The 27,633-nt window shown below is 47.0% G+C and overlaps 1 protein-coding gene across 1 annotated transcript in view; it reads left to right on the top strand.

Annotated features, from left to right (window-relative positions):
• Window positions 1–27,633, top strand: part of lama5 (laminin, alpha 5) — a 255,832-nt gene that overhangs the window by 73,814 nt on the left and 154,385 nt on the right. Inside the window, exons 3-7 of the mRNA XM_064956204.1 lie at window positions 9,152–9,269; window positions 15,975–16,093; window positions 16,542–16,712; window positions 17,505–17,602; window positions 25,891–26,006. Of these exons, the coding sequence (XP_064812276.1) occupies window positions 9,152–9,269; window positions 15,975–16,093; window positions 16,542–16,712; window positions 17,505–17,602; window positions 25,891–26,006 (622 nt within the window). The remainder of the gene's footprint in view (window positions 1–9,151; window positions 9,270–15,974; window positions 16,094–16,541; window positions 16,713–17,504; window positions 17,603–25,890; window positions 26,007–27,633) is intronic.

A 27,633-nucleotide genomic window follows, 5' to 3' on the forward strand; every position in this document is an offset into this window, starting at 1 on the left:
ACACACACACACACACACACACACACACACACACAGACACACACACACACAGACACAGACACACACACACACACACACACAGACAGACACACACACACACACACACACACACACACACACACACACACACACACACACACACACACACACACACACACACACACACACACACACACACACACACACACACACACACACACACACACACACACACACACACACACACACACACAGACACACACACACACAGACACAGACACAGACACACACACACACACACAGACAGACAGACACACACACACACACACACACACACACACACACACACACACACACACACACATACGAGTGTAAAGACAGATGGACACCTACGTACAGTAGCTGGGGCTTAGCTGAGACTAAAGCAACAAGAAGACTACCTGCCCAACGACCGTCATCTTTCCACAGTGGCCCCATGTTCCTCATACCCTTCCCCCTCGCTGAAGGCCACTTCACTATTTCCACAAAGCCTTGTTCCATTGTTTCCTCTCCTGTTCCCCTGTTCCCGGGCCCCAGAGAGAGGCAAGACCTGACATGCCAGCCTGCCTCTCCTCCTCTCCTTATATATTCAATATTCCTTCCTATGGAGAGACTGGGCCAGTCATCTGGAGTGGAACCCTGTCTTCCTATGGAGAGACTGGGCCAGTCATCTGGAGGGAAACCCTGTCTTCCTATGGAGAGACTGGGCCAGTCATCTGGAGTGGAACCCTGTCTTCCTATGGAGAGACTGGGCCAGTCATCTGGAGTGGAACCCTGTCTTCCTATGGAGAGACTGGGCCAGTCATCTGGAGGGAAACCCTGTCTTCCTATGGAGAGACTGGGCCAGTCATCTGGAGGGAAACCCTGTCTTCCTATGGAGAGACTGGGCCAGTCATCTGGAGGGAAACCCTGTCTTCCTATGGAGAGACTGGGCCAGTCATCTGGAGGGAAACCCTGTCTTCCTATGGAGAGACTGGGCCAGTCATCTGGAGTGGAACCCTGTCTTCCTATGGAGAGACTGGGCCAGTCATCTGGAGGGAAACCCTGTCTTCCTATGGAGAGACTGGGCCAGTCATCTGGAGTGGAACCCTGTCTTCCTATGGAGAGACTGGGCCAGTCATCTGGAGGGAAACCCTGTCTTCCTATGGAGAGACTGGGCCAGTCATCTGGAGGGAAACCCTGTCTTCCTATGGAGAGACTGGGCCAGTCATCTGGAGGGAAACCCTGTCTTCCTATGGAGAGACTGGGCCAGTCATCTGGAGGGAAACCCTGTCTTCCTATGGAGAGACTGGGCCAGTCATCTGGAGGGAAACCCTGTCTTCCTATGGAGAGACTGGGCCAGTCATCTGGAGTGGAACCCTGTCTTCCTATGGAGAGACTGGGCCAGTCATCTGGAGTGGAACCCTGTCTTCCTATGGAGAGACTGGGCCAGTCATCTGGAGGGAAACCCTGTCTTCCTATGGAGAGACTGGGCCAGTCATCTGGAGTGGAACCCTGTCTTCCTATGGAGAGACTGGGCCAGTCATCTGGAGGGAAACCCTGTCTTCCTATGGAGAGACTGGGCCAGTCATCTGGAGGGAAACCCTGTCTTCCTATGGAGAGACTGGGCCAGTCATCTGGAGGGAAACCCTGTCTTCCTATGGAGAGACTGGGCCAGTCATCTGGAGGGAAACCCTGTCTTCCTATGGAGAGACTGGGCCAGTCATCTGGAGGGAAACCCTGTCTTCCTATGGAGAGACTGGGCCAGTCATCTGGAGGGAAACCCTGTCTTCCTATGGAGAGACTGGGCCAGTCATCTGGAGGGAAACCCTGTCTTCCTATGGAGAGACTGGGCCAGTCATCTGGAGGGAAACCCTGTCTTCCTATGGAGAGACTGGGCCAGTCATCTGGAGGGAAACCATGTCTTCCTATGGAGAGACTGGGCCAGTCATCTGGAGGGAAACCCTGTCTTCCTATGGAGAGACTGGGCCAGTCATCTGGAGTGGAACCCTGTCTTCCTATGGAGAGACTGGGCCAGTCATCTGGAGTGGAACCCTGTCTTCCTATGGAGAGACTGGGCCAGTCATCTGGAGGGAAACCCTGTCTTCCTATGGAGAGACTGGGCCAGTCATCTGGAGGGAAACCCTGTCTTCCTATGGAGAGACTGGGCCAGTCATCTGGAGGGAAACATGCCATTATATTTTAAAAGACCATAATATTTCCCTGTCGGAACTTCATGCGATGATGCGTGGTGATTTCCCCTCTCTCATTTTAACGGGTTTTATCCCTGGGACTTCCTGGGACTTACTGGGACTTACTGGGACTTCCTGGGACTTACTGGGACTTACTGGGACTTACTGGGACTTCCTGGGACTTCCTGGGACTTCCTGGGAATGCCCCTGCTTGTTGTGACCTCACCAGCCACGACACCCCCTAGCCCTCAGCCCTTTCTACCCCTCGCCCCCATAACCTCAACCCCTTCTACCCCCCGCCCTCAGCCCTCCAACCCCTTCTACCCTCAGCACCTCAACCCCTTCTACCCCTCAACCCCTTCTACCCCCAGCCCCTAAACCCCTTCTACCCCCAGCCCCTCAACCCCTTTTACCCCCAGCCCCTAAACCCCTTTTACCCCCAGCCCCTAAACCCCTTCTACCCCCAGCCCCTCAACCCCTTCTACCCCCAGCCCCTAAACCCCTTCTACCCCCAGCCCTCAGCCCTCCAACCCCTTCTACCCCCAGTCCCTCAACCCCTTCTACCCCCAGTCCCCAGCACCTCAACCCCTTCTACCCCCAGCCCTCAGCCCTCCAACCCCTTCTACCCCCAGTCCCTCAACCCCTTCTACCCCCAGTCCCCAGCACCTCAACCCCTTCTACCCCCAGTCCCCAGCACCTCAACCCCTTCTACCCCCAGCCCCTCAACCCCTTCTACCCCCAGTCCCCAGCACCTCAACCCCTTCTACCCCCAGCCCCTCAACCCCTTCTACCCCAGTCCCCAGCACCTCAACCCCTTCTACCCCCAGCACCTCAACCCCTTCTACCCCCAGCCCCTCAACCCCTTCTACCCCCAGCCCCTCCAACCCCTTCTACCCCCAGCACCTCAACCCCTTCTACCCCCAGCACCTCAACCCCTTCTACCCCCAGCCCCTCAACCCCTTTTACCCCCAGCCCCTAAACCCCTTTTACCCCCAGCCCCTAAACCCCTTCTACCCCCAGCCCCTCAACCCCTTCTACCCCCAGCCCCTAAACCCCTTCTACCCCCAGCCCTCAGCCCTCCAACCCCTTCTACCCCCAGTCCCTCAACCCCTTCTACCCCCAGTCCCCAGCACCTCAACCCCTTCTACCCCCAGCCCTCAGCCCTCCAACCCCTTCTACCCCCAGTCCCTCAACCCCTTCTACCCCCAGTCCCCAGCACCTCAACCCCTTCTACCCCCAGTCCCCAGCACCTCAACCCCTTCTACCCCCAGCCCCTCAACCCCTTCTACCCCCAGTCCCCAGCACCTCAACCCCTTCTACCCCCAGCCCCTCAACCCCTTCTACCCCCAGTCCCCAGCACCTCAACCCCTTCTACCCCCAGCACCTCAACCCCTTCTACCCCCGGTCCCTCAACCCCTTCTACCCCCAGTCCCCAGCACCTCAACCCCTTCTACCCCCAGTCCCCAGCACCACCCCCAGCACCTCAACCCCTTCTACCCCCAGCACCTCAACCCCTTCTACCCCCAGCACCTCAACCCCTTCTACCCCCAGCACCTCAACCCCTTCTACCCCCAGCACCTCAACCCCTTCTACCCCCAGCCCCCAGCCCCTCAACCCCTTCTACCCCCAGCCCTCAACCCCTTCTACCCCCAGCCCTCAGCCCTCCAACCCCTTCTACCCCCAGTCCCTCAACCCCTTCTACCCCCAGTTCCCAGCACCTCAACCCCTTCTACCCCCAGCCCCTCAACCCCTTCTACCCCCAGCACCTCAACCCAGCTGTCATTCTGGCTCAGCATCACTCAAGCTGCTTTGAGGAGCTCGGTTCCACACGGGTCGACAGAGTAGACAGACAAGACATAAATATTGTCTGGATGAATATATATACTGTACTGTATCCATGTGCTGGGCTGACATTGGTTGTCTTGGACAGGCAGGCAGGCAGGCAGGTCAGGCAAGGCAGGCAAGACAGACAAGACAGACAGACACAGCTGTGCCTCCATTACTATGTATCCTTTGTATCTCTGTAGAGCCTGAGATACTCCACTGGGGATGACTCAGGATAAGCCGGTCTGTCCGTCCGGGGGGTGCCCGGCAGAGGGACGACTTACTGCAGATAGCGGGGGGGGTTAGGCCCTAAGACGTCCACCTACTCAACATCTGTCATAGGACAGTAGATGGGAGGACAGCGGGTAGGACAGGTGGGAGAGGGGAGGAGAGGAAAGGGCAGGACGGGAGAGGGGATGGGAAGAGGGGGGAGGGGAGGAGAGGGGAGGAGAGGAGGAGGACAGTGGGTAGGACACGAGGGAGAGGGGAGATGGAGAGAGGAGGGGAGGAGAGGGGAGGAGAGGAGGAGGACAGTGGGTAGGACACGAGGGAGAGGGGAGATGGAGAGAGGAGGGGAGGAGAGGAAAGGGCAGGACGGGAGAGGGGATGGGAAGAGGGGGGAGGGGAGGAGAAGGACAGTGGGTAGGACACGGGGGAGAGGGGAGGGGAGGGGAGAGGAGGAGGAGAGGTGGAGAGGGGAGGGGGAGGGTGGAGGAGAGAAGAGGGGAGGGGAGGATAGGATAGGAGGGGTTAGGAGAGGCAGAGAGGAGAGGGGAGGAGAGGAGGGGGAGGAGAGGTGGAGGGGGGAGGGGGAGGGTGGAGGAGAGAAGAGGGGAGGGGAGGAGAGGATAGGATAGGATATCTATGTCTGCTAAATGACCCACTACTGTAAGTCTCTCCATAAGGGCACAAGGCGAGACCCTAATGCAGACAAAGGAGGCAGATGGTTGAGCTCTGATATTTATTACAACAAAATTGGGGAGGCAAAAGGCAGGTCGGGACAGGTGAGAGTTCATAAACCAGGTCAGAGTCCAAACAGTACCAGGGGATAGGCAGGCTCGAGGTCAGGACAGGTCAGAGTGGTCAGGCAGGCGGGTTCGGCGCCAGCACAGGCAAGTGTCAAAGCCAGGAGGGCTAGGAAAAAATCAGAGACTGGGATCTAGGAAAAAACGCTGGTTGACTTGGCAAAACAAGACGAACTGGCACAGAGAGACAGGAAACACAGGGATAAATACACTGGCACAGAGAGACAGGAAACACAGGGATAATTACACTGGCACAGAGAGACAGGAAACACAGGGATAATTACACTGGCACAGAGAGACAGGAAACACAGTTATAAATACACTGGGGACTAACGGGGAGAACAAGATGAACTGGTACAGAGAGACAGGAAACACAGGGATAAATACACTGGCACAGAGAGACAGGAAACACAGGGATAATTACACTGGCACAGAGAGACAGGAAACACAGTTATAAATACACTGGGGACTAACGGGGAGAACAAGATGAACTGGTACAGAGAGACAGGAAACACAGGGATAAATACACTGGGGACTAATGGGGAGAACAATATGAACTGGTACAGAGAGACAGGAAACACAGGGATAAATACCCTGGGGACTAATGGGGAGAACAAGATGAACTGGTACAGAGAGACAGGAAACACAGGGATAAATACACTGGTACAGAGAGACAGGAAACACAGGGATAAATACCCTGGGGACTAATGGGGAGAACAAGATGAACTGGCACAGAGAGACAGGAAACACAGGGATAAATACCCTGGGGACTAACGGGGAGAACAACATCAACTGGCACAGAGAGACAGGAAACACAGGGATAAATACACTGGCACAGAGAGACAGGAAACACAGGGATAATTACACTGGCACAGAGAGACAGGAAACACAGGGATAAATACACTGGTACAGAGAGACAGGAAACACAGGGATAAATACCCTGGGGACTAATGGGGAGAACAAGATGAACTGGCACAGAGAGACAGGAAACACAGGGATAAATTCACTGGTACAGAGAGACAGGAAACACAGGGATAAATACCCTGGTACAGAGAGACAGGAAACACAAGGATAAATTCACTGGTACAGAGAGACAGGAAACACAGGGATAAATACACTGGTACAGAGAGACAGGAAACACAGGGATAAATACCCTGGGGACTAACGGGGAGAACAACATCAACTGGCACAGAGAGACAGGAAACACAGGGATAAATACACTGGTACAGAGAGACAGGAAACACAGGGATAAATACCCTGGGGACTAATGGGGAGAACAAGATGAACTGGCACAGAGAGACAGGAAACACAGGGATAAATACACTGGGGACTAACGGGGAGAACAACATCAACTGGCACAGAGAGACAGGAAACACAGGGATAAATACACTGGTACAGAGAGACAGGAAACACAGGGATAAATACACTGGTACAGAGAGACAGGAAACACAGGGATAAATACACAGAGAGACAGGAAACACAGGGATAAATACACTGGTACAGAGAGACAGGAAACACAGGGATAAATACACTGGTACAGAGAGACAGGAAACACAGGGATAAATACACTAGGGACTAATGGGGAGAACAAGATGAACTGGCACAGAGAGACAGGAAACACAGGGATAAATACACTAGGGACTAACGGGGAGAACAAGATGAACTGGCACAGAGAGACAGGAAACACAGGGATAAATACACTAGGGACTAATGGGGAGAACAAGATGAACTGGCATAGAGAGACAGGAAACACAGGGATAAATACACTAGGGACTAACGGGGAGAACAGGACCACACCTGGGGGTGGGTGGAGACGATCACAAAGACAGGTGAAACAGATCAGGGCCTGGCGCTCTCTGGATAAGAGTCTGCTAAATTACCAGTAAGTAAATGGAACACTTTCCATGCTAATGAAGCCTTTTTGAATTTGAGTTTGAGAGAGCGTCTTCGAGAAGCATGCAGGGAGTGGTATGTTCTAGACTCATCCTCAGGAGACAGGCAGCTCTCCTGGCTGGTAGTCTTGGATCCCATCCATCAGGCAGCTCTCCTGGCTGGTAGTCTTGGATCCCATCCATCAGGCAGCTCTCCTGTCTGGTAGTCTTGGATCCCATCCATCAGGCAGCTCTCCTGTCTGGTAGTCTTGGATCCCATCCATCAGGCAGCTCTCTCTAGCGATTATGTTATTCTGTGGATGATGAGGTTATCTCTGACATGTACATAGAGAGAGAGAGACAGAATGATGTGACTGGTCAGAGAGACAGAGAGACAGAGTGATGTGACTGGTCAGAGAGACAGAGAGACAGAGTGATGTGACTGGTCAGAGAGACAGAGAGACAGAGTGATGTGACTGGTCAGAGAGACAGAGAGACAGAGTGATGTGACTGGTCAGAGAGACAGAGAGACAGAGTGATGGGACTGGTCAGAGTGACAGAGTGATGTGACTGGTCAGAGAGACAGAGTGATGTGACTGGTCAGAGAGACAGAGAGACAGGGTGATGTGACTGGTCAGAGAGACAGAGAGACAGAGTGATGTGACTGGTCAGAGAGACAGAGAGACAGGGTGATGTGACTGGTCAGAGAGACAGAGAGACAGAGTGATGTGACTGGTCAGAGAGACAGAGAGACAGGGTGATGTGACTGGTCAGAGAGACAGTCTCCCTGTCTCCCTGTATCTGAGAACACACTGTCCAGGTCCCCTCCCTGTCTCCCTGTATCTGAGAACACACTGTGACTTTGCCCTGTGGTCATGTTGCTCTGACCTGGGCGTGCTTTGATCGTCTGGGGTCACTCTCTCCCTGAGGATCTCTCTCTTCCTCTATCTTCCCTTGAGATCAGACTGTCCAGACTGTAAACTCCCTTTGGCCTGTGGCGTTCTGACCTGGGCGTGTGTGAGACGGAGTCACCTCCTTCCCTGTCTTCCCTCTCTCTCTACGTCTCTCCTTTTCTTTCCTTCCCAATCGCTCTCTCCTCCCCTCCCCTCCCCTCCTCTCCCCTCCCCTCCTCTCCCCTCCTCTCCTCTCTCCACCTCTCTCCCCCTGCCTCAGTTGTCAACAGGCCCATCGATCAACCCCCGTGCCGCTCTTCTCTTCTCCTCCCTCCCCTCCCGCTCCCCTCCTCTCCTCTCTTCCTCAGCTAATCACCATGATAACCTGGGGCAGGATTCAGAAATGCACTACCAACTCCCGAAGGAATGTGTACAGTAATTAACCCCAAAGGGATATTGAGTGTGTGGGTAGGTGCCTGGGTGGCTGGATGGGTGGCTGGATGGGTGGCTGGCTGGCTGGCTGGCTGGCTGGGTGGGTGGGTGGGTGGATGGGTGTATGGATCGCTGGCTGGGTGGGTGGATGGATGGGTGGGTGGGTGGGTGGGTGGGTGGATGGATCGCTAGCTGGGTGGGTGGCTGGCTGGGTGGGTGGATGGGTGGGTGGATGGATTGCTGGGTGGGTGGGTGGATGGGTGGGTGGGTGGGTGGGTGGGTGGGGGGTGGGGGGTGGGTGGATGGGTGGATGGATCGCTGGCTGGGTGGGTGGATGGATGGGTGGGTGGGTGGGTGGGTGGGGGGTGGGTGGGTGGGTGGATGGATCGCTAGCTGGGTGGGTGGCTGGCTGGGTGGGTGGGTGGATGGGTGGCTGGCTGGCTGGCTGGGTGGATGGGTGGGTGGATGGATTGCTGGGTGGGTGGGTGGATGGATGGATGGAGATCGCTGGCTGGGTGGGTGGATGGATGGATTGCTGGCTGGCTGGCTGGCTGGCTGGCTGGATGGGTGGGTGGGTGGCTGGGTGGGGGGGGTGGATGGATGGATGGATGGATCGCTGGCTGGGTGGGTGGCTGGCTGGGTGGGTGGGTGGATGGGTGGCTGGCTGGGTGGATGGATGGATCGCTGGCTGGGTGGGTGGATGGATGGGTGGCTGGATGGATGGATGGATCGCTGGGTGGCTGGCTGGTTGGGTGGCTGGGTGGGCCCTAGCCCTCCAAGTGATGGCGAAAGATGGACAGATCCTCTTTTCCAAATAACTATTTCAACCCCCATCCCCACCCCCACATGTTTCACTTAGATAACTGTTTTGAACGTATTTTAACAGCACATTTGTCCCTCTTCTTTCTCCATGGCAGCTCTTCCACGTGGCCTATGTCCTCATCAAGTTTGCCAACTCTCCTCGACCAGACCTGTGGGTGCTAGAACGTTCCACTGACTTCGGAGAGACCTACCAGCCGTGGCAGTTCTTCGCCTGTGAGTAGGGCTGGGAATTTTCATATGCAAATGTATTACGTTTCGATTCCAATTTTTATTTACGATTTGATGTTCAGAACATTTTGCTGACTAGATATCTGCTGCAGAGAGACGAGAGAAAATGAGTTTTGATCAGACATGGAAAGAGAAGTGGTGTGTGTTTGGTTGTGTGTGATTGGTTGTGTGTTTGGTTGTGTGATTGGTCGTGTGTGATTGGTTGTGTGATTGGTTGTGTGTTTGGTCGTGTGTGATTGGTCATGTGTGATTGGTCGTGTGTGATTGGTCGTGTGTGATTGGTCGTGTGTGATTGGTTGTGTGTTTGGTTGTGTGTTTGGTCGTGTGTGTTTGGTCATGTGTGATTGGTCGTGTGTGATTGGTTGTGTGTTTGGTCGTGTGTGATTGGTCGTGTGTGTTTGGTTGTGTGTGATTGGTTGTGTGTGTTTGGTTGTGTGTGTTTGGTTGTGTGATTCTAAGGGTTATTCCAAGGTTCCGGGGGTTTGTTTTGGAATAACCCTGAGGGCAGGAGGGGGTGGCCTCTCACAGAGCTGCTTCCACCTGACTGGCGGCACCAGCTGTCAATCAATAGGAGGGAGACAGGAACATTCCTAGCATTGTTGCCCGCCCACCTCAGCTGATTTCTGACGTGCTGTTCCTTCTTTTTCCGTAGTGTAATTCTATATTGTTTTAGTGATTCACCGTAGTAAAGGCGTAGACTCAGGTTTTCTGGGTCTCTATGTTTTTGGTTGGACAGGTTTATCAATTTATTTCTTAGGTTTTCACATTCTTTATCAAACCATTTGTCATTGTTGTTAATTTTCTTAGGTCTTCTGCTTGAAATGTTTAGATTTGATAGGGAAGCTGAGAGGTCAAATATACAGTTTAGATTTTCTACTGCCAAGTTTACACCTTCACTATTACAGTGGAAAGTTTTATCCAGGAAGTTGTCTAAAAGGGATTGAATTTGTTGTTGCCTAATTGTTTTTTGGTAGGTTTCCAAACTGCATTCCTTCCATCTATAGCATTTCTCAGTATTACTCAGTTCCTTTGGCTTTGATGCCTCATGATTGAGTATTGCTCTGTTCAAGTAGACTGTGATTTTGCTGTGATCTGATAAGGGTGTCAGTGGGCTGACTGTGAACGCTCTGAGAGACTCTGGGTTGAGGTCAGTGATAAAGTAGTCTACAGTACTACTGCCAAGAGATGAGCTGTAGGTGTACCTACCGTAGGATTCTCCTCGAAGCCTACCATTGACTATGTACATACCCAGCATGCGACAGAGCTGCAGGAGTTGTGACCTGTTTTTGTTGGTTATGTTGTCGTAGTTGTGTCTAGGGGGGCATATGGGGGAGGGAATGCTGTCACCTCCAGGTAGGTGTTTGTCCCCCTGTGTGCTGAGGGTGTCAGGTTCCTGTCCGGTTCTGGCATTTAGGTCGCCACAGACTGGTACATGTCCCTGGGCCTGGAAATGATTGATTTCCCCCTCCAGGATGGAGATGTAATTGAAGAATCCATAGACTCTAACCACTTCTGGGAAAATTGGAAAACACTAAACAAACAACAACACGTAGAATTATCTATCCAAAATGGAGATGTATGGGTAAACCACTTCTCCAATCTTTTTGGCTCTATAACAAAGAATAAAGAGCAAAAACATACACATGATCAAATACAAATATTAGAATCAACTATTAAAGACGACCAGAACCCACTGGATTCTCCAATTATATTGAATGTACTACAGGACAAAATAAAAACTCTCTGACCCAAAAAGGCCTGTAGTGTTGATGGTATCCTAAATGAAATTATAAAATATACAGACGACAAATTCCATTTGGCTATACTTAACATCACCCTTAGCTCTGACATCTTCCCCAATATTTGGAACCAAGGACTGATCACCCCAATCCACAGAAGTAGAGACAAATTTGACCCCAATAACTACCGTGGGATATGCGTCAACAGTAACCTTGGGAAAATCCTCTGCATTATCATTAACAGCAGACTCATACCTTTCCTCAGTGAAAACAATGTACTGAGCAAATGTCAAATTGGCTTTTTACCAAATTACCGTACAACAGACCATGTATTCACCCTGCACACCCTAAATGACCACCAAACAAACCAAAATAAAGGCAAAGTCTTCTCATGCTTTGTTGATTTCAAATTACTGTAAGACAGATATAATTATAATTAATTATATAATTAATTATATTATTATTATTATTATTATTAAGTATTATAATTATAATTGACAAAGAAACAAAACAAAGGAAAAGTATTGGCTTTTTTTGGCTTTTTTTATTTCAAACAAGCTTTTGACTCAATTTGGCATGAGGGTATGCTATGTACACAAGCAAACAAGAGTGAGGTTAAAATAGGCAAAAGACACACATTTCTTCACACAGGGCTGTGGGGTGAGACAGGGATGCAGCTTAAGCCCCACCCTCTTCGACATATATATCAATAAATTGGCGAGGGCACTAGAACAGACTGCAGCACCCGGCCTCACCCTACTAGACTCTGAAGTCAAATGTCTACTGTTTGCTGATGATCTGGTGCTTCTGTCACCAACCAAGGAGGGCCTACAGCAGCACCTAGATCTTCTGCACAGATTCTGCCAGACCTGGGCCCTGACAGTAAATCTCAGTAATACCAAAATAATGGTGTTCCAAACAAGGTCCCAGTCACCAGGACCATAAATACAAATTCCATCTAGACACTGTTGCCCTAGAGCACACAAAAAAACTATACATGCCTTGGACTAAACATCAGCGCCACAGGTAACTTCCACAAAGCTGTGAATCATCTGAGAGTCAAGGCAAGAAGGCCTTCTATGCCATCAAAAGGAACATCAAATTTGACATACCAATTAAGACCTGGCTAAAAATACTTGAATCAGTCATAGAACCCATTGCCCTTTATGGTTGTGAGGTCTGGGGACCGCTCACCAACCAAGAATTCATAAAATGTGACAAACACCAAATGAAATATATCAGGTTATTTTCTAATGTAATAGAGCAACATTACTTCCAGTGAGGAAAGGCAGTGTCACTGCCTGCTGCCTGTCGTAGACCAACTCAATAAACAGAGATGCACAGAAAGGCTGGAATGACTACAGGCCACATCTCACCCCCACAGTCACACATTCCCTGAATACTTCAGAACTATTCTACTATTCTGTCCACGAAAGAGAGAAAAAGGTCAATATCCTGAAGAACTGAGAGAGAATAAGAGAACTGAGAGGATATTTTAAACGAGCCCTCTGCCCGAGCCCATACTCTACCTCAGAGCGAGAAGTTTACAGCTGCTGGTAGAAAAAAACTTTATTGTCCCCACCCCCCTGGTTGACACACAGAGTACCACTATACAGTCTATAGTCACTCTGTGTATATAACAACTCTAAACATCAGCCTTTTCTCTCTGTTTCTCTGTGGCTGGAGGACAGGAAAGACCATACCAATGACAACTTCACAGTGATTTAGAGGATAGATTTATTTGAGAAGGTTTTTTTTTAGGAGAGGTTAGAGGAAGGATAAACAGTAACTGAACAGCCCGAAGTCCCACAACTGCTCATACCCAACACACAGCTCATATCCAACACACAGCTCATACCCAACACACAGCTCATACCCAACACACAGCTCATACCCAACACACAGCTCATATCCAGCACACAGCTCATACCCAACACACAGCTCATACCCAACACACAGCTCATACCCAACACACAGCTCATACCCAACACACAGCTCATACCCAACACACAGCTCATATCCAACACACAGCTCATACCCAACCCACAGCTCATACCCAACACACAGCTCATACCCAACACACAGCTCATACCCAACACACAGCTCATACCCAACACACAGCTCATACCCAACACACAGCTCATATCCAACACACAGCTCATACCCAACACACAGCTCATACCCAACACACAGCTCATACCCAACACACAGCTCATATCCAACACACAGCTCATATCCAACACACAGCTCATATCCAACACACAGCTCATATCCAGCACACAGCTCATATCCAACACACAGCTAATACCCAACACACAGCTCATATCCAACACACAGCTCATATCCAACACACAGCTCATATCAACACACAGCTCATATCAACACACAGCTCATATCAACACACAGCTCATATCCAACACACAGCTAATATCTAACACACAGCTCATATCCAACACACAGCTCATATCCAACACACAGCTCATATCCAACACACAGCTCATGTCCAACACACAGCTCACAGCTCATGTCCAACACACAGCTCATAGCTCATATCTAACACACAGCTCATAGCTCATATCTAACACACAGCTCATAGCTCATATCTAACACACAGCTCACAGCTCATGTCCAACACACAGCTCATAGCTCATATCTAACACATAGCCCATAGATCATATCTAACACACAGCTCATATCCAACACTCAGCTCATAGCTCATATCCAACACACAGCTTATAGATAATTTCCAACACACAGCTCATATCCAACACACAGCTCATATCCAACACACAGCTCATATCTAACATATAGCTCATTGCTCATATCCAACACACATCTCATAGCTCATATCCAACACACAGCTCATATCCAACACACAGCTCATATCTAACACATAGCTCATTGCTCATATCCAACACACAGCTCATAGCTCATATCCAACACACAGCTCATATCCAACACACAGCTCATAGCTCATATCCAACTCACAGCTCATATCCAACACACAGCTCATAGCTCATATCCAACACACAGCTCATATCCAACACACAGTTCATATCCAACACACAGCTCCTATCCAACACATAGCTCATAGCTCATATCCAACACACAGCTCCTATCCAACACATAGCTCATAGCTCATATCCAACACACAGCTCCTATCCAACACATAGCTCATAGCTCATATCCAGCACACAGCTCATATCCAACACACAGCTCATAGCTCATATCCAGCACACAGCTCATATCCAACACACAGCTCATAGCTCCTATCCAACACATAGCTCATAGCTCATATCCAACACACAGCTCATATCCAACACACAGCTCATATCCAACACATAGCTCATAGCTCATATCCAACACACAGCTCATAGCTCAAATCCAACACACAGCTCATATCCAACACACAGCTCATAGCTCAAATCCAACACACAGCGCATATCCAACACACAGCTCATAGATTCATATCCAACACACAGCTCATATCCAACACACAGTTCATATCCAACACACAGCTCCTATCCAACACATAGCTCATAGCTCATATCCAACACACAGCTCATATCCAACACACAGCTCATAGCTCATATCCAACACACAGCTCATAGCTCCTATCCAACACATAGATCATAGCTCATATCCAACACAAAGCTCATATCCAAAACATAGCTCATAGCTCATATCCAACACACAGCTCATATCCAACTCATAGCTCATAGCTCATATCTAACACACAGCTCATAGCTCATAGCTCATATCCAACACAAAGCTCATATCCAGCACACAGCTCATATCCCATATCCAACACACAGCTCATATCCAACACACAGCTCATATCCAACACATAGCTCATAGCTCATATCCAACACACAGCTCATATCTAACACATAGCTCATAGCTCATAACCAACACACAGCTCATATCCAACAAACAGCTCATTGCTCATATCCAACACACAGCTCATATCCAACACACAGCTCATTGCTCATATCCAACACACAGCTCATATCTAACACACAGCTCATTGCTCATATCCAACACACAGCTCATAACTCATATCCAACACACAGCTCATAGCTTATATCCAACACACAGCTCATAGCTCATATCCAACACACAGCTCATAGCTCATATCCAACACATAACTCATAGCTCATATCCAACACATAGCTCATATCTAACACAGCTCATATCCAACACACAGCTCATAGCTCATATCTAACACACAGCTCATATCCAATACACAGCTCATAGCTCATATCCAACACACAGCTCATAGCTCATATCTAACACTCAGCTCATATCCAACACACAGCTCATATCCAACACACAGCTCGTATCCAACACACAGCTCATATCCAACACACAGCTCATAGCTCATATCCAACACACAGCTCATATCCAACACACTGCTCATATCCAACACACAGCTCATAGCTCATATCACTGTACTGTGTTTAGCTTCTGAGTGCATCAAACAATTCTATGTATTTATATGTGTTTATATGTGTTAATATGTGGTTATATGTGGTTATATGTGTTTATATATGTTAATATGTGTTTATATATGTTAATATGTGTTTATATGTGTTAATATGTGTTAATATGTGTTAATATGTGTTTATATGTGATTATATATGTTAATATGTGTTTATATGTGTGAATATGTGTTAATATGTGTTTATATATGTTAATATGTGTTAATATGTGTTAATATGTGTTTATATGTGTTAATATGTGTTAATATGTGTTAATATGTGGTTATATGTGTTAATATGTGTTTATATGTGTTTATATGTGTTTATATGTGTTTATATGTGTTTATATGTGGTTATATGTGGTTATATGTGTTAATATGTGTTTATATGTGTTTATTATATATTTATATGTGTTTATAAATGTTAATATGTGTTTATATGTGTTTATATGTGTATGTGTGTTTTAACAGCTTCTAAGAGAGACTGCATTGAGCGCTTCGGACAGCGAAGCATCGAACGGATCAACTCTGACAACGACGTCATCTGTACCACTGAATACTCCCGCATCGTACCCCTGGAGAATGGAGAGGTGCAGTGGTGTGTGTGTGTGTGTGTGTGTGTGTGTGTGTGTGTGTGTGTGTGTGTGTGTGTGTGTGTGTGTGTGTGTGTGTGTGTGTGTGTGTGTGTGAATATGTACACATACTGAATGTGTGTAAATGAGTGCCACACGTCTGTTTGTGTGTGTGAGTGTTACAGTGTGTGTGTGTGTGTGAGTGTTACAGCGTGTGTGTGTGTGAGTGTTACAGCGCGTGTGTGTGTGTTACAGCGTGTGTGTGAGTGTTACAGCGTGTGTGTGTGTTACAGCGTGTGTGTGTGTGTGTTACAGCGTGTGTGTGTGTGAGTGTTACAGCGTGTGTGTGTTTTACAGCGTGTGTGTGTGTGAGTGTTACAGCGTGTGTGTGTGTGAGTGTTACAGCGTGTGTGTGTGTGTGCATACCTACTGAGTGTGTGTGTGTGACGTCGTCCCTCTCTCCCAGGTGGTGGTGTCTCTAGTGAACGGGCGTCCCGGGGCTATGAACTTCTCCTACTCTCCAGTCCTGAGGGATTTCACCAAGGCCACCAACATCCGTCTCCGTTTCCTCAGAACCAACACCCTCCTGGGACACCTGATGGGCAAGGCCCTCCGCGACCCCACCGTCACACGCAGGGTGGGTACTGATGGGTGCTGGGTTAGGATACATGGTAGTGGGTAGTGGGTTAGGGTAGTGGGTTAGGGTACTGGGTTAGGGTACTGGGTTAGGGTTAGGGTACTGGGTTAGGGTACAGGGTGGGTACTGGGTTAGGACACATGGTAGTGGGTACTGATGGATACAGGGGTGAGAAGGTACTGGGTTAGGGTACTGGGTTAGGATACAAGGCCCTCCGCGACCCCACCGTCACACGCAGGGTGGGTACTGATGGGTACAGGGGTGAGAAGGTGGGGGGGCCAGGAGGTAGGGAAGGGGTTAGAGGGTAAGGGGCCCAGGTGGTAGAGAAGGGGTCAGAGAGTAGGGGGGGCAGGAGGGAGAGAAGGGGTCAGAGGGTGGGGGGCAGGAGGTAGAGAAGGGGTCAGAGGGTAAGGAGGACAGGGGGTAGAGAAGGGCTCAGAGGGTAAGGAGGACAGGAGGTAGAGAAGGGGTCAGAGGGTAAGGAGGACAGGAAGTAGAGAACGGCTCAGAGGGTAAGGAGGACAGGTGGTAGAGAAGGGGTCAGAGGGTAAGGAGGACAGGTGGTAGAGAAGGGGTCAGAGGGTAAGGAGGACAGGTGGTAGAGAAGGGCTCAGAGGGTAAGGAGGACAGGAGGTAGAGAAGGGCTCATATTCAAAGGGCCTTTAACTTGAAACCGTCCCGTACTACAGCCCGTCAAACTGTGTGACAAGCTGACTAGTCTGAATGAAGCTACAATAGTTAGTTACAATCACTTTGATCTAATGTCTTCGTGCTCTGCCTGTTTCTCTGCAGTATTACTACAGTATTAAGGACATCAGTATCGGAGGACGCTGTGTGTGTAACGGACACGCTGAGGCCTGCGACCCACACGACCCCAACGACCCCTACAAGTAAGATCAATAGATTATATAATAGAAATGACTACACCTCAATATATTATAGAATAGAAATGACTACACATCAATAGATTATAGAATAGAAATGACTACACTTCAATAGATTATAGAATAGAAATGACTACACTTCAATAGATTATAGAATAGAAATGACTACACCTCAATATATTATAGAATAGAAATGACTACACTTCAATATATTATAGAATAGAAATGACTACACTTCAATAGATTATAGAATAGAAATGACTACACTTCAATATATTATATAATAGAAATGACTACACTTCAATAGATTATGTAGAGATTACTACACCTCAATACATTATAGAATATATATTACTACACCTCAATAGATTATATAATAGAAATGACTACACTTCAATAGATTATGTAGAGATTACTACACCTCAATACATTATAGAATATACAGTGCCTTGCGAAAGTATTCGGCCCCCTTGAACTTTGCGACCTTTTGCCACATTTCAGGCTTCAAACATAAAGATATAAAACTGTATTTTTTTGTGAAGAATCAACAACAAGTGGGACACAATCATGAAGTGGAACGACATTTATTGGATATTTCAAACTTTTTTAACAAATCAAAAACTGAAATATTGGGCGTGCAAAATTATTCAGCCCCTTTACTTTCAGTGCAGCAAACTCTCTCCAGAAGTTCAGTGAGGATCTCTGAATGATCCAATGTTGACCTAAATGACTAATGATGATAAATACAATCCACCTGTGTGTAATCAAGTCTCCGTATAAATGCACCTGCACTGTGATAGTCTCAGAGGTCCGTTAAAAGCGCAGAGAGCATCATGAAGAACAAGGAACACACCAGGCAGGTCCGAGATACTGTTGTGAAGAAGTTTATATATATATCCCATTTAGCAGACGCTTTTGTCCAAAGCGACTTACAAGTCGGCTGGGCCCACTACTTTTACATATGGGTGGCCCCAGCGGGAACCGAACCCACAACGCTTGGCGTTGCAAGCGCCATGCTCTACCGACTGAGCCACACAGGACCACACAGGACCAAAGTTTAAAGCCGGATTTGGATACAAAAAGATTTCCCAAGCTTTAAACATCCCAAGGACACTGTGCAAGCGATAATATTGAAATGGAAGGAGTATCAGACCACTGCAAATCTACCAAGACCTGGCCGTCCCTCTAAACTTTCAGCTCATATAAGGAGAAGACTGATCAGAGATGCAGCCAAGAGGCCCATGATCACTCTGGATGAACTGCAGAGATCTACAGCTGAGGTGGGAGACTCTGTCCATAGGACAACAATCAGTCGTATATTGCACAAATCTGGCCTTCATGGAAGAGTGGCAAGAAGAAAGCCATTTCTTAAAGATATCCATAAAAAGTGTTGTTTAAAGTTTGCCACAAGCCACCTGGGAGACACCAAACATGTGGAAGAAGGTGCTCTGGTCAGATGAAACCAAAATTGAACTTTTTGGCAACAATGCAAAACGTTATGTTTGGCGTAAAAGCAACACAGCTCATCACCCTGAAAGCACCATACCCACTGTCAAACATGGTGGTGGCAGCATCATGGTTTGGGCCTGCTTTTCTTCAGCAGGGACAGGGAAGATGGTTCAAATTGATGGGAAGATGGATGGAGCCAAATACAGGACCATTCTGGAAGAAAACCTGATGGAGTCTGCAAAAGACCTGAGACTGGGACGGAGATTTGTCTTCCAACAAGACAATGATCAAAAACATAAAGCAAAATCTACAATGGAATGGTTCAAAAATAAACATATCCAGGTGTTAGAATGGCCAAGTCAAAGTCCAGACCTGAATCCAATCGAGAATCTATGGAAAGAACTGAAAACTGCTGTTCACAAATGCTCTCCATCCAACCTCACTGAGCTCGAGCTGTTTTGCAAGGAGGAATGGGAAAAAATTTCAGTCTCTCGATCTGCAAAACTGATAGAGACATACCCCAAGCGACTTACAGCTGTAATCGCAGCAAAAGGTGGCGCTACAAAGTATTAATTTAAGGGGGCTGAATAATTTTGCACGCCCAATTTTTCAGTTTTTGATTTGTTAAAAAAGTTTGAAATATCCAATAAATGTCGTTCCACTTCATGATTGTGTCCCACTTGTTGTTGTTTCTTCACAAAAAAAATAGTTTTATATCTTTATGTTTGAAGCCTGAAATGTGGCAAAAGGTCGCAAAGTTCAAGGGGGCCGAATACTTTCGCAAGGCACTGTATATTACTACACCTCAATAGATTATAGAATATATATTACTACACCTCAATAGATTATATAATAGAAATGACTACACCTCAATAGATTATAGAATAGAAATGATTACACCTCAATAGGTTTTGTAGAGATTACTACACTTCCATAGATTATGTAGAGATTACTACACTTCAATAGATTATGTAGAGATTACTACACCTCAATAGATTATGTTAATTAATTTGTCTGCATTGGATTTCCCCTTGCCCTGAGACGCGGCTGTAGTAGGAGAATACTGCCATGACTCAATCCCAGATTTCTCCCTTACTTACGTTCGGAGGATGGAGGTGGTTGTATGCCTCGTGTTTTAACACACACACACACACACACACACACACACACACATCTTTAGTATCCAGGGTACGTCAGTATATCAGACAAGAACCAGACATAGAGAGTGAGTCCGACAGGTGGTTTGTTTAAGATAGCAGGAATTTGTTATGATTTTTCACGTTTCTGTTTATCTAACAGTAAAAAGCTTAATAAAGCACTTAACCCTAACATTGGGGTTTCAACATTTTAAACTGACAAATGGTTTGTTCCTCTGCCTGTCACCATTCTTAACATTCCCCTGTTAAATGGTCCAGATATAGGAATTTATGCTTTGTGTTTCAAATGTCACCCTACCCCCTTTGTAGTACACTGGGCTCTGGTCTAAAGGAGTGCACTATGTAGGGAATAGGGTGCCCATTTGAGACGATGAATCTATAACAATGTGTCGGAGTGCTCGCTACTCCCTGGTCACGCCTGAATACCTCTCCTCTTCGCGGTGTGAAATGTTCCCCACCCCCCCCACCGGACCTGATTACACATGCCATAAGCAGATGTGTGTGTGTACGTGTGTGTGTGTGTGTGTGTGTGTGTTATTTCTCCATAAGTCCGCCCAGTCGACTAGATCCATAGGTATTCCTGTAGAGAGTAGACATATGTTAAAGAGATGAGGGAGGTTGTTTGTGTAAGGCTCCCTACTTAGTGCACCTTATTCCCTATTTAGTGCACTTGTTTTGACCAGGTCCTGGTTAAAACTAGGGCACTAGAGAATAAGGTGCCATTCGTGATGCAGTCCTAAGATTACTTTTCAACATGTCCACCTTCTAGAGAACCACTTCTGCTATTAGCCAGAGTCCACCCTGAAGAGAACCACTTCTACTGTTAGCCGCAGTCCACCCTCTAGAGAACCACTTCTGCTGTCTGCCAGAGTCCACCCTCTAGAGAACCACTCCTGCTATTAGCCAGAGTCCACCCTCTAGAGAACCACTTCTGCTGTCTGCCAGAGTCCACCCTCTAGAGAACCACTTCTGCTATTAGCCAGAGTCCACCCTCTAGAGAACCACTTCTACTGTCAGCCAGAGTCCACCCTCTAGAGAACCACTTCTACTGTCAGCCAGAGTCCACCCTCTAGAGAACCACTTCTGCTATTAGCCAGAGTCCACCCTCTAGAGAACCACTTCTGCTATCAACCAGAGTCCACCCTCTAGAGAACCACTTCTGCTGTTAGCCGCAGTCCACCTTCTAGAGAACCACTTCTGCTATTAGCCAGAGTCCACCCTCTAGAGAACCACTTCTGCTGTCAGCCAGAGTCCACCCTCTAGAGAACCACTTCTGCTATTAGCCAGAGTCCACCCTCTAGAGAACCACTTCTGCCATTAGCCAGAGTCCACCCTCTAGAGAACCACTTCTACTGTCTGCCAGAGTCCACCTTCTAGAGAACCACTTCTGCTATTAGCCAGAGTCCACCCTCTAGAGAACCACTTCTGCTATCAACCAGAGTCCACCCTCTAGAGAACCACTTCTGCTATTAGCCAGAGTCCACCCTCTAGAGAACCACTTCTGCTATTAGCCAGAGTCCACCCTCTAGAGAACCACTTCTGCTATCAACCAGAGTCCACCCTCTAGAGAACCACTTCTGCTATCAACCAGAGTCCACCCTCTAGAGAACCACTTCTGCTATCAACCAGAGTCCACCCTCTAGAGAACCACTTCTGCTGTCTGCCAGAGTCCACCTTCTAGAGAACCACTTCTGCTGTCTGCCAGAGTCCACCTTCTAGAGAACCACTTCTACTGTCTGCCAGAGTCCACCCTCTAGAGAACCACTTCTGCTATTAGCCAGAGTCCACCCTCTAGAGAACCACTTCTACTGTCTGCCAGAGTCCACACATGTTTCTGTTAGTGGGGGTTTGTCAGGGACGAGATTGCATTAGGCTTTGCTTCTCTTTAGAAGAAAGAAACATTTAATTTGTGACTCACTCGAAAGTCATTATCTTAATGGAAAAAAATTGTCTCTGTTGAAATGAGAAATCTGACATATAGTTTAAACACACGTCCTTATTTTAACCAGTTATTTTAAAGCCCTTTGGTGTAACACACACACACACACACACACACAGCTTTGGTTCTGAGCTCTCAAGGACTACAGTTTCACAAAGGGATAAAGCGAAGCATAGATCTAGAATGACTAGCTAGGCTTTGCCCTTTGGTTAGTCTTTCAAGACTAGTGTCACCTCGTTAAATCACGCTATTTCTGGAGTCAGAGCTTTCTACTGTAGGCCTCACAATGTTGAATTCTTAGAAATGGTGAATTCTTAGAACTCACAATGGGGAGTTCTTAGATATGGTGAATTCTTAGAACTCACAATGGGGAATTCTTAGATATGGTGAATTCTTAGAACTCACAATGGGGAATTCTTAGATATGGTGAATTCTTAGAACTCACAATGGGGAATTCTTAGATATGGTGAATTCTTAGAACTCACAATGGGGAATTCTTAGATATGGTGAATTCTTAGAACTCACAATGGGGAGTTCTTAGATATGGTGAATTCTTAGAACTCACAATGGGGAATTCCTAGATACGCTGTTTTATGTTTTATAGGACAGCTGTTTAATGGCCACAGATCTGATAACTGTATATATATATATATATATATATATATATATATATATATATATATATATATATATATATATATATATATGATTACAGCTTTGGCAGGTGATACTGTAGTCTGGAGTGCAGCGTACAGCTGTCCTTTGATGACATCACTCCTTAGATGTCTGAAATAGCAACACCCACACTTGTAATGCAGACCAGCCTGATAGCACCTAAAGTATAGGTCCTCACAGAGGATGAAGTCACATAACGATGTGTGTTTTTCAAGCTGTTCGTGTGGAGGTTATAGTCTGTACATTTTAAGTTTAACTAAACGGATCGTACGTGTATCTGATAAAGAAAGAGGGAAGCAGGAAAAGACAATGCTGTGTTTTTTCTATCTGTGGTATTTTCTCTGTGATATTTTATATGTGATGGTCACTGCACTGCGTTCCACCTGATGGAGTGAATCTAACAGGCTTCTAAAAATCTCTTAGAAAATCAACATTCTATTTCCCCTTGGCGTTTTGAAACACATCCTGACCACTCCAAAGCCATCGTAGTCAGATATTGTATCAGCGAACCTCCTGACCTTTGGTTACAACCCTTTTAAAGTTAAAACGTCTTTGGGATCGGTGTCCCTTCCACGGAACGGTTGAGCTAACGTAGGCTAATGTGATTAGCGTGAGGTTGCAAGTAACAAGGACATTTCCCAGGACATAGACATGTCTGATATGGGCAGCAAAGCTTAAAATTGCTCTTAATCTGACTGTACTGTACTGTCCAATTCGCAGTGGCTATTACTGTGAAAGAATACCATGCTATTGTTTAAGGAGAGTGCACAATTTTGAACATGAAAAGTTATTAAAAAGCAAATTAGGCACATTTGGGCAGTCATGATACATCATTTTGAACAGAAATATAATGGTTCATTGGATCAGTCTAAAACTTTGCACATACACTGATGCCATCTAGTGGTCAAAGTATAAATTGCACCTGGGCTGGAATAATACATTATGGCCTTTCTCTGGCATTTCGAAGATGATGGTACAAAACAATACGAAAGAAAGGTTGTTTTTTTTCATTGTATTATCTTTTATCAGATCTATTGTGTTATATTCTACTACATTCCTTTCACATTTACACAAACTTCAAAGTGTTTCCTTTCAAATCGTATCAAGAACATTCTTATCTTTGCTTCAGTGCCTGAGCTACTGGCAGTTTGATTTGGGTCCTGAGCTACAGACAGTTAGATTTGGGTCCTGAGCTACAGGCAGTTAGATTTGGGTCCTGAGCTACAGGCAGTTAGATTTGGGTCCTGAGCTACAGGCAGTTAGATTTGGGTCCTGAGCTACAGACAGTTAGATTTGGGTCCTGAGCTACAGGCAGTTAGATTTGGGTCCTGAGCTACAGGCAGTTAGATTTGGGTCCTGAGCTACAGGCAGTTAGATTTGGGTCCTGAGCTACAGACAGTTAGATGTGGGTCCTGAGCTACAGACAGTTAGATTTGGGTCCTGAGCTACAGGCAGTTAGATTTGGGTCCTGAGCTACAGGCAGTTAGATTTGGGTATGTCATTTTAGGTGAAAATTGAAAAAAGAGGCCGATCCTTCAGAGGTTTTGAGGTTATAAGTCTATGTTATTACACCAGCAGCGGGCCTCTGTATATGGTTCTACATGCTTTTATCCTTGAACGACCAGATTAATGGTCTGTTTTGGCCACACTGTGTAAACTGCAGGTTGTTCATGTTAAATGTGCCTTGGTGGAGCAGGGGGAAGTTCTGGGTACTGTAGATGAATTAACTCTTTCACTGATAGAGCTGCGTACTCTCTGGGTTTATAGCCGAGCGGGTGGGCTACGTTTTCTCTGATGGCACAAAAGAAAGTTGATGGAGGAAGAGGAGTTTTAACTGTAGCTAAAAGAAGGTTAAAGAGGTAGAGGAGTTTTAACCTGGAGATAAAGGTTCAGCCCAAGTATTAGCCCAGTGTTAGTATTAGCCCAGTGTTAGTATTAGCCCAGTGTTAGTATTAGCCCAGTGTTAGCATTAGCCCAGTGTTAGCATTAGCCCAGTGTTAGTATTAGCCCAGTGTTAGCATTAGCCCAGTGTTAGCATTAGCCCAGTGTTAGTATTAGCCTAGTGTTAGTATTAGCCCAGTGTTAGCATTAGCCCAGTGTTAGTATTAGCCCAGTGTTAGCATTAGCCCAGTGTTAGTATTAGCCCAGTGTTAGCATTAGCCCAGTGTTAGCATTAGCCCAGTGTTAGTATTAGCCTAGTGTTAGTATTGGCCTAGTGTTAGTATTGGCCTAGTGTTAGCATTAGCCCAGTGTTAGTATTAGCCTAGTGTTAGTATTAGCCTAGTGTTAGCATTAGCCTCGTGTTAGTATTAGCCCAGTGTTAGTATTAGCCTAGTGTTAGCATTAGCCTAGTGTTAGCATTAGCCTAGTGTTAGCATTAGCCTCGTGTTAGTATTAGCCCAGTGTTAGTATTAGCCCAGTGTTAGCATTAGCCCAGTGTTAGTATTAGCCCAGTGTTAGTATTAGCCCAGTGTTAGCATTAGCCCAGTGTTAGCATTAGCCCAGTGTTAGTATTAGCCTAGTGTTAGTATTGGCCTAGTGTTAGTATTGGCCTAGTGTTAGCATTAGCCCAGTGTTAGTATTAGCCTAGTGTTAGTATTAGCCTAGTGTTAGCATTAGCCTCGTGTTAGTATTAGCCCAGTGTTAGTATTAGCCTAGTGTTAGCATTAGCCTAGTGTTAGCATTAGCCTAGTGTTAGCATTAGCCTCGTGTTAGTATTAGCCCAGTGTTAGTATTAGCCTAGTGTTAGCATTAGCCTAGTGTTAGCATTAGCCTAGTGTTAGTATCAGCCTAGTGTTTGTCTTAGCCTCATGTTAGTATTTAATGTTTAATGTTTAATGATCTCCTCGCTGTTGATCTCCTCGCTGTTGATCTCTTGGTCATTGATCTCTTGGTTGTTGATCTCCTGTTTGTTGATCTCCTGTTTGTTGATCTCTTGGTCGTTGATCTCCTGGTCGTTGATCTCCTGTTTATTGATCTCCTGGTTGTTGATCTCATGGTTGTTGATCTCCTGTTTGTTGATCTGATAGATACTCATGTGTGTGTTTTCGTTCTCTCCCTCCCTCTCTGTAAAGGCTTCAGTGTGACTGCCAACACAACACTTGTGGAACGTCATGTGACCAGTGTTGCCCCGGATACAACCAGATTCCATGGAAACCAGCGACCACTTACCAGGCTAACGAGTGTGAACGTGAGTTTCCCTCCCTCCCTCACCCCACCACCCCTACCCACTCATCACCATCCAACCCCCTCTGAAAAAAGTTGGAGTCAGTTTCCAGAAGTCCTTCCCTGGTATTAGCCAAGGAATGTAGTGCCTGTTAGGCATTAGTTTATCACTGTCATTCTTACGGAAGCAGAACAGCCTCAGGGGTTGTTTTGTTGGTGTTTGGATACAGACACACACCTATCCTGTCCATCGCAAACACAATACCTCTGTCAGGGAATGACAAGAGGCAGAAGAAGTCTTATACAACAGCCAATCGTATTGTTTCAATGCACAGTCTGATTAAAGCAGAATGTCCCACTAGAGCTGAGTCCCACTAGAGCTGAGTCCCACTAGAGCTGAGTCCCACTAGAGCTGAGTCCCGATAGATCTGAGCTGAGTCCCATTAGATCTGAACTCAGTCCCATTAGATCTGAGTCCCATTAGATCTGAGTCCCATTAGATCTGAGCTGAGTCCCATTAGATCTGAGTCCCATTAGATCTGAGTCCCATTAGATCTGAGTCCCATTAGATCTGAGCTGAGTCCCATTAGATCTGAGTCCCATTAGATCTGAGCTGAGTCCCATTAGATCTGAGCTCAGTCCCATTAGATCTGAGCTGAGTCCCATTAGATCTGAGTCCCATTAGATCTGAGCTCAGTCCCATTAGATCTGAGCTGAGTCCCATTAGATCTGAGTCCCATTAGATCTGAGCTCAGTCCCATTAGATCTGAGCTGAGTCCCATTAGATCTGAGTCCCATTAGATCTGAGTCCCATTAGATCTGAGTCCCATTAGATATGAGCTGAGTCCCATTAGATCTGAGTCCCATTAGATCTGAGCTCAGGCCCATTAGATCTGAGCTGAGTCCCATTAGATCTGAGTCCCATTAGATCTGAGTCCCATTAGATCTGAGTCCCACTAGATCTGAGCTGAGTCCCATTAGATCTGAGTCCCATTAGATCTGAGTCCCATTAGATCTGAGTCCCATTCGATCTGAGCAGAGTCCCATTAGATCTGAGCAGAGTCCCATTAGATCTGAGCAGAGTCCCACTAGATCTGAGTCCCACTAGATCTGAGTCCTACTAGATCTGAGTCCCATTAGATCTGAGTCCCATTAGATCTGAGTCCCATTAGATCTGAGCCGAGTCCCATTAGATCTGAGCTGAGTCCCATTAGATCTGAGCTGAGTCCCATTAGATCCGAGCTCAGTCCCATTAGATCTGAGCAGAGTCCCATTAGATCTGAGCAGAGTCCCATTAGATCTGAGCTGAGTCCCATTAGATCTGAGTCCCATTAGATCTGAGCTCAGTCCCATTAGATCTGAGTCCCATTAGATCTGAGTCCCATTCGATCTGAGCAGAGTCCCATTAGATCTGAGCAGAGTCCCACTAGATCTGAGTCCCATTAGATCTGAGCTGAGTCCCATTAGATCTGAGCTGAGTCCCATTAGATCTGAGCTGAGTCCCATTAGATCTGAGCAGAGTCCCATTAGATCTGAGCTGAGTCCCATTAGATCTGAGTCCCATTAGATCTGAGCTGAGTCCCATTAGATCTGAGCTGAGTCCCATTAGATCTGAGCTGAGTCCCATTAGATCTGAGTCCCATTAGATCTGA

Source organism: Oncorhynchus masou, chromosome 33 (genome assembly GCF_036934945.1).
Source record: "Oncorhynchus masou masou isolate Uvic2021 chromosome 33, UVic_Omas_1.1, whole genome shotgun sequence".
NCBI lineage: Eukaryota > Metazoa > Chordata > Actinopteri > Salmoniformes > Salmonidae > Oncorhynchus > Oncorhynchus masou.